Source organism: Leptonotus elevatus, chromosome 11 (assembly GCF_054856555.1).
Source record: "Leptonotus elevatus isolate MCC_2025b chromosome 11, RoL_Lele_1.0, whole genome shotgun sequence".
In the NCBI taxonomy this organism is placed as follows: Eukaryota; Metazoa; Chordata; class Actinopteri; order Syngnathiformes; family Syngnathidae; genus Leptonotus; species Leptonotus elevatus.
The window spans coordinates 7358321-7367082 of record NC_141249.1 but is presented as its reverse complement, the minus strand read 5'-3'; the positions used below and the strand labels follow the sequence as shown (position 1 = coordinate 7367082).

The following is an 8762-nucleotide window of genomic DNA, read 5'->3' as shown; positions in this document are numbered from 1 at the left end:
CGTGGTCACGGCCATCTTGAAAATGAGAGTTAGCCCACTTGTTGAACTGATCAATCAAGTGCAGTAACAGATTGCCTTCTTCTATGCTATTGGTCAAAATTGTAATAAAACCTATTAGACAAAAACATCAGGCTTTTCTATATTGATTTCTGTATTTCACTTGAAAAAGTTAGCTCACCCACTGGAGTTCTCATTTGAGTTGATCTGCGATTGATTGGTGAGCATTCCAGGCAGCAGCCCACATTTCGCCCAAAGTCAGCTGGAAGAGGCTCAAGGTCACCTGGGCCGTGACTATAAACCAGACAAGTATTACAGGAAGTGGATGAATGAATAGCTGGATGGATATAATGTTAAGAGCAAGAAAGAGTACAAACTTGTAAACAGATGAAGATTTATTTACATGAAAACTGATTATAAGGATGTGTTTGGGGAAAGTAAGTAAAAAATGTCCTTTACAATATGTTCTATATGGCATTTGTGGAATATCAATTAATCAGCTAACTTTCCACCTGTTTTTGTCCATTTTGCCGCTTGCGGTCGACTGAAAATGACATCACATCTGAGGTAACGACCAATCAACGGCACAGCTTGCAAATGTCACATGACCAAACTCAGAAAACAGGTGAGCCGTGATTGGTAGGTTGCCTGAACAGTGAGCAACTGTGATGTCATTTTCAATCCACAGCAAGGGGCAAAATGGCCGCCATTTTGCTGCTTAAATCATATTCGACAATGCACTTGTTACATTGATATCAAGCTGCAAATTTTCCTTTTCAATTTTAAATTTCTGAGTTGCAGGGTTTACAAAAATATAACACACTAGAAACTTACACTGATGTACTTTCATTCAAGTGTGTACTGGAATGCATGGGGCAATGTAGGGCAGTATGGATGCATAGTGGTTATCACGTTGGCCACACACTTCTGAGGTTCTGGGTTCGAATCTTGTCTCTGGCCTTCCTGTCCGCGTGCTCTCTTCTGAAACTTTCTAGTAAGCGCATACAGTATAAATAGATAAGGGCAACCTAAATAGGCTCGTATTAAGTAGCACAGAAACATTCAAGCAAAGCTATGTGGCGCAAGATCATCAATACATTTAATAACAGGGGTCACCTTGAGATTCCTGCGATTGCAAGGGTCACACTTGCCTGTCATTACTAGACCTTAATTGTCCCGACACCAGCTGGGGTCCGGGGGGCAGGGGTATATGGGCCTTTAAATGTGCTTTGGATCCCCTTCCACTTGTCAGGAATGTGTATCCAAATTGTTCCTGGTGACCATCAGCACATGACGGAGCACTCGAGGAGGCGGAGGCGGAGGCGGCGGCGGCGGCGGCGGCGGCGGCGGCGGCGACTGAGTCAGGGAAGAGAGAGAGGAGGGGGCACGCACGCAGCCCACACTGGATCAGACCGGTTCTGCTACCACTCACCGCCACCCCTACCCTTTTCCTCCTTCTAGTTTCCTGTCTTCGTCTCGGCAGCCCAAGAGAACATCAGAAAAGTCATAATGACTTGAAAGTTCCCTTCACGTAAGAACGTGCTCCTTGCTGACAGTTTTCACCAATATAGTGGTCATGGATATTACAGCTGTAATTGTTGACTCTCCAAACAATCTGCTCACTTTTTGGTCCCGACAGCTGTGTGACTCTTGTATGTGCTCAACTACTCCGTGCAAACACATTCAATCCAAACTCTTTTTATGGTCCTTATTTGCAGGCTCTGGTGGGCCAAATCGTGCGATCAAAAAAACACGCAGCTCTGGTGTCAGCTGGAAATCGAATAGCTCGACTTTCTAATCAAGGCTTGTTTACAGCTCATGAGCGATAGTGAGCACATTCTGGTGAGCGGTAAACACACTGGAGCGTCTTATCATTTCGTTAGCATCCGTCACGTTTCTACGATGTTCTCGTACTATTTGAACGTGTGCATCTTGTTTTTCCTCCTGTTTCCATGACGAGTTGTTTTGGCTTCGGGGCTGCTGCTCGAATGTGAGCCGCGCACGTGCGCAGCTGCCATAAATCACAATGTCCACTTCCATGCTGAGTCAGGAAGTTTGTATGTGCAGCAGTAGCGATGTACAGTATGCATGCACTCTACTATGCACACATATCTGTTTACATTGACGGACGCATCATGGTCACGTAAACAGACCTTTGACTTTAATGTGGAACTGTTCTTTATGCTCTATTTTCCTTTTGGACCTCAAGGCCACAACGCGCCAAATAGACAGCTTTTGTTGGAAGAAGGTGCGATTGTGAAGAATCCGGCTTGGAAGCGTTGCAGAGGATCTTGTTACTGTTACAAAATGGATCATCCTGCCTGACAGGCAGGACTGCGAGAATCATGTGCAGCAGCAGGAGTCCGCATTCACTCAGCAAAACATCTGCAGTATCAGGATCACAGAAACACAAAAAACGCCAGGAGACCTCATTAGCATAAACGTGTTGAGATTGCAAGACCACTTGGAGCGGTTCATTGCAAAGAATATAAGAAAGTGACCCATTGAGTGAATGCGACCCGCATTCACTCAGTGGGTCATTTTCTTACATTGGCAGCACTGTAGTGTACCGCATAACTCCATACAGCTCCACTTAGCGTGTAATGATGACCATCAGATGACAGCATGCGCAGTCTAGTCTATCTATGGTCTACACATGGCAGCACTGAGAACCTGATCACTGGAACATCATGTCCCGACCGCCCTGCAGCTGCCAGAACCAAATTGACATCCGTGCTTGTCTGATGTGAAATACATGAAAGATACGGACTTGAGGAAGTTTACTGTACATTTGACAATTTGTAAACCTAATATCCACACTGTTCAGTTTTTATACAAAGTATGCCCCATGTCAATTTTGACCTAGGACAAGGATATCCTCTTTAATAATTGTTGACATAAAATTACAAATCAAAGCCCCCCATTCATTTATCCATGTCCACCCGAGTATAGTAAAACAAAGCAAATACAAACATAAACAAATTTCTGATGCATTACAATACGTTATAATAATATGATATTAGGATGAATAAGGTGAGTTTTATACATTGCAGAGTGTTCCATGGCTAAGGAGATGGACCAAATGTAATGCGGCCATTGGGATCAAAGAGGTTAACAAAATTGCTGGTTGTGGTATGCTTGGTGAGCAGAGAGGGAAGCTCGAGTGGGTGTCGTACTTAAAATTAATATTTCATAGATAAACAAGGATTTTGACAAATTTGGCTGCATGAGTGAAGAACTTCCTTGAATATCTATTCCAAAATATTCATTTTTTTTGGTGTGTTTTAGGGAACTCTAGGAAGAATGAAATTCGGTGTATCTTTTACTGCCATAAAAAAAAAAGCTAATATTATGAAGCAGGGTTTAAAATTTTCCAAATTCAAACATTTCACTTTTATTTGAGTGAAATTATAAACTCTCATCTCATACATATTGCAGCCTTTTTCACGGTAGGCTCGACATTGTCGTCTGTACAGAACTTTTTAAAGACAAAACTGTACTTTGCAACTGTTAATATTAATACCATTGCTTCCATATAACAATCATCATATGGGTCAAGGGAGGGGCGTGGGGGCGCCCACCCGACTGATAGCGGGTTATAGGCACGGTACACCCTGACCGGTCCCCTGTCAGCCACATATTAGACAAAAAACATTCTGACTTTGGACAATTTAAGTGTGCATTTACGGGTAGTCTAACATGGAAGCCAAACAAGCCATGCAAGGAGAGAACACACCAACTCCAAAACAGGAAGGTCGGAGCCAAAATTTCAACCTATGACATCTCAACTGCGAGGCTAACCCCGAAGCAAAAATGCTAGTCTGACCCTAATTAGTACAATCCCACGAGTCTGACATTAAGAGACAGTACAGTACTACTTCGACTATTTATAATCATATTGATCATTATCATCTGGGTCAGAGTCACACAAATGGCAGCTATGGATTGAATCCATCTGTTCTAAATGTTAGCATAAACAATCCTAGTCTTACATGCCGGAATATAATAATAGACAACAGCCCCACATTGGCGCCACTAATTCACTTATTGTTCTATTTTGTACAAGAAAACAAAACAGTAAATGAATTAAACTCACTTGATTGTTTTCTAAACTTGGTCAGCGTGTGTTGGCTGCTTTGCTTGTGTCCGTGAATCAGCGGAATGTCTGCTGGAGATGCAAACACCACTTGTTCATGTGAACTATGACTCAGCCAGTAATAAGAGACCGAGGGGGAGAGAGCACAGCTGTTAAGTTAGACAGGTGACCCCCATACTGTCCTTATGATGAGGAGAAACCAGCTCATGAGCTAACTTAATGTGATCAGATGTGACTGCAGTTTGAGAAAATTGTTTGGACCTCAGACGATTTCCTTGTACAATTTTGTTTCGGGTACATTTGGACAGACGTGCGGCCATGCAGTTTTTCAAAGCATGTCCATGGCACACTGCTCCAACACCAAGTACAATTTTTATTATCCATGGCAGGATTTTTTTTTTTTTTTAAACGACACTCCTGAACTCTTAGAGCAGGCATTTGCTCAAAGCCATAGAGTCTATCCAGAGGGCTGCACTGAAACTCAACAACAAGCTTGACTCAGCAAATGCTTTGGACAGTGACAAAGCTTTACCAGCACCAACAGTTTGTTCAAAGACTGCAAGAGCAAGATTATAATGTTCTTGTAGAAAAGTAAAAATCACTCCTCATCTCTACTGGAAAACTGGCGTCTCGCTTTTATCTCTTTGCTGTTGAATCATGGTCAAATCAAAACAGAAATTGGTTTGCAAAAGCATCTGTGGAGAAACGTGACGGCGATGAAAGTAGGTCGTCATGCTGTTGTTGTGTGCGGCTCTCATTGCATTGAACTAAATTTGGGAGGGCAAGATCATATTTGTTCCCAATAAAAATCCCATCAGAGCAGAATGGGCGAGTCCAATGAAGGGGAGAGGCTTAGAAAGCCAAGTAACTGTTTGCAAAATAACTTGTTCATTCTTTGTTTCGCTTTCTCTGCTAGTGGACGAAGCCGATCAATCATGTGACCCACGTTATAATCGGTCTCAGCTTCACGTGATTACATTTGAAGAAGTTATTTTGTCTTAAGCAAAACGAACATTAGCACGATTGTAAAATAATAATTATGCAAATATAAGGAGTAGGAGGAAAAAGGATTCACAAATTTCATATAACTGAAAGATCTATTGTGGAATTGGGAAATAGAAATAAACATTACAAATGCAAACGTGATTGCATAGTTTGCAAGCAAGTTTTTACTTGTTTGCCAGCCAGCCTTTTTACTTGTTGTCCTTTCAACAGTTTTGGAGGACATCCAGTTTTTTGTAAAGTCATATATTTTATCGCAACTGTGATGCTGAGGATGACGTCTTTAATGTTGCCATGTCCAACGCATTGGTCACACTACAATATAGTCTGTTTTTATCTTCTAACTTCCTTAAAATCCTGTAGTTAAAACAATTTTTTTTTTATTATCAATAATACATGGAATGTACAGACTTGAACCAATTACAAACTGACGTTGCTCTCTTTCACTACAGAAGGAAGGCAAGTCCGCAATTCTTTATTGCGATAGTAGAGCTCCCTCTAGTGGGCACATAGTTACACGTGTTGTGCTGTATGACGTATGCCCAGCACAAACCACACTCACAGTCTCAACTACTGTACAGCTACGCCTTTGCAGACCTAAAGTATGTACCATGATTTAATAACATACCTGTTTATCTAAAAGAGGTACAAGTCCACACAGTCAAGTGTGAGTTAAGTCTTTAACTCTGCGCAATACAAATAAAGCTTAGTCACTTATGAATCCAGTGGTGTTTTTGTGCGAACTTGAACCCAAAAGTATTGTTCGAACATCTGCTAATATATATTTAACCATGTTACGTTACATTCCCAATTCGCCCACCTTGACATCACCATGACAACAAGCTCCACAGATGCTCCCAGCAAATACACAAACGTTATCAGACAGAGCTTGGATTTCACTCTTTATTTGCTAAAGCCTCTTTATTCTTCAGTTAACGAGCAAAACGTCCTGCCACTTGCACGACTCGGAAATGAACAGTTGAGACATTTACATGAACATAACATGAAGCACAAATGAATCGGAGCATGGATATTTATTAATGCAGATCAGATAGTTACTTAACAGCAAACAGGTTTTGAGAACAAGTCTCTCAAAGTGAATTAGAAACGGGCGGCTGCTCTGTGCTTCAAACAACTTCGAAAGCGACCAACATCTTAAAATTGTGTTAGTGCGTGTAAATGACGAGGGTCCGGGCCAAAGTTGACATGTTGGGACGGTCACAACTAGCAGACGGAATGTGAACGGAAATGTCAGCGTTTCCCTTTTGGTCCAATCAGGCTAATTGATGGCCAGCAGCTACTTTACGTGCACCGGTGGAGGGTCCAACAAAACCCAACAGGACCAGGGAGGCTGCTATGGCACGAACAACGGCTTCAGTCAGCAAAAAAAAGGCAGTCAGTTGAAAAGATTCAAATATGCTTGAAGTGGCCATACACGCGCACACGTATACAAGGGCTGGATAAAAGTAACTTGTTGGCACCAAAAATGGAGTACTCGGCAAGCTAATTGCTAAAGCTAAAACTTTTCTTTTAAACTCTAATTGTTGATCTACTTTTATAGCACTCTTCCTCATTAGAACACACCCTGGAGTGGTCATCAGCCAATCACATGGCACATATGGACAAACAACTATTTACACTCTCATTCACACCTATGGACACTTTAGTCTCCAATGTGCTTGTTTTTTAAATGTGCGAGGAAATCTGAGTATCCGAGAAGACTCACACAAGCACAGGAAAAACATGCACACTCCAGTGTCCACATTCAAACCCCAAACCGCAAAGGCAGACATGCAAACCACTAGTGCACTATGCCACTGCACTATTTGCCCATCGACTCTTTCTAAATAAAAAAAAAAAAAAAAAAAAAAAGATAAAATACCATAAAACTTTGTCACTCTTTCTTGCACATCAGCTCGTTTTTTTTCTTCTGTAGTTAGCTTGTTAAATGTGAGCACCGAGCAGAGGAGTCACCATCCTCCACAACAGTCAGAGGTATTTATATTTATATATTCTTCTTATTAATATGCTGAAAAGCAATCAAGGTGTTGGTGCAGGCGTGCAAATGCATTTTTCAATTTTGGCAGACAGGAACATTGCAGGTTGGGATGAAAAGGGAACGATTTTAAAACGCAATACTTAAACTGGTAGCCAACATGTAGCAGAGATATGCATTAAAGTGTGACTTATATAATTCAAAACAGAATTAAAGCATCAAAGGACGGAAAAGACATGTTCTATAGAAAGAACATGCCCTCTTTGTTTCGATAGAAATTTGCTTTCCTTAAAAACGCAAAGGAAATTCTTGCAAGCAGCACGTGGATGTGTGCATAACAAATGAAATGACATTGGCGGAGTCCGATAAAACTCCTTAGCAGGGAGGCAGAAGTGAAACAGACGAACGAGGGTCTGCACACGTCGTTTTGGCTCGTCAGCGTTTGGACTCAACACGCTCAACACGCTGTGCTTACACGGATCACAATAACATTTCAAACTTTAGAAAAAAAACAACTTTTTTTTTTTTAAACTGTACAATGTTATTTAAAAAAACAAGAATTCGTTTTAAACATTTGTTAGAACATTAAGTTAGAATTCTATAAAGAATAAACACAAATGTTGTGTTGTGGGTTGCATCTCAATGCAGTATTCCTTTTCAGAGTAGCTTTGCTGCTTTTCAGCTCGTGATATTATTGCGTCATCACAGACAACAATATCGTACTTTTAAGACGAGCATCAGCTACTGCAAACACAATAATCAATCCAAATGAAATCTCTATAGTTGTGTAAAAGCAGTACGACCTCACTAACGAGCCATCCAGCTTTTTTTAGTGAGGTTTGCGGGCTAAAACGGACCAAACAGAACGAAAAGTCCGCAAAGGAGGCCATTTTGTACGCAGGCCAGCTCCAGTCTTCCATTTTGTATCCCCTTTCCTTCTTCTATCTTGCCACAGTCCAGATAGGCAGAAAAGGAACACTGCACTTGTTGTTTGCCGAAGCGATGAGGAGTCCAACTCTAGGCCGGGCCTTCCTTTGGCAAACACGGGCTCTGGGACGACGACGTGGACGAGGATGCGGCGGAGCTCTTGAGGGAGCTCAACGTTTTGCTGAACCAAGAGTTCTTGGCTGCCTGGATCTCGTTCATCAGGACTCCTCGCTGGTGTTCCAGCTCCTGCGGGGGTCACATGAGCACAACTCGCAAATGTGTACATTGAACACATGCTATTCACAGAAGAAGAAACAATTGTAATTGCCTATAGATGCCACATGGTGGCGGCAAAGCACTTTTTTTTTCAATTAGGTAAATCTTTGGATTGACTAAAGCCTGCAGAGGGGTGAATGTTTGCAACGCTAGCGAATGTTGATTTCTTGTCAGGAATCGTCAGGGTTTGTTCAAGTTCACAAATGTTCACTAAACATGCATGTTCAAAATTTACTTGAGACAAGAAAAAAAAAAAACTCAAGGCAAACCTTTAACGTTCGCCACCACTTCTACATACTTCATAGGCATCAGGATGCCACACGCTGGTTACAAAGAAATACATTTATTAAATAATTAGGGATGTTTGATACCACTACCAGTAGTCACTAGTCACCAATTCCAAGTACTAATACCACTAGTACTTTTCATACATATTATTTCTTCCCATAATAACAATGACTGTTGATC

General features: G+C 41.5%; 1 protein-coding gene across 3 annotated transcripts in view; it reads right to left on the bottom strand.

The window, feature by feature from the left end:
- Positions 1–5984: 5984 nt before the first annotated feature.
- The window catches only part of rabgap1l (RAB GTPase activating protein 1-like), a 90247-nt gene continuing 87469 nt past the window's right edge, over positions 5985–8762 (bottom strand). For all 3 annotated transcript variants that reach the window (XM_086089046.1, XM_086089047.1, XM_086089048.1), the window contains one exon: positions 5985–8264. In XM_086089046.1, coding sequence (XP_085945172.1) covers positions 8109–8264 — 156 coding nt within the window. In that variant the 3' untranslated portion in view covers positions 5985–8108. The remainder of the gene's footprint in view (positions 8265–8762) is intronic.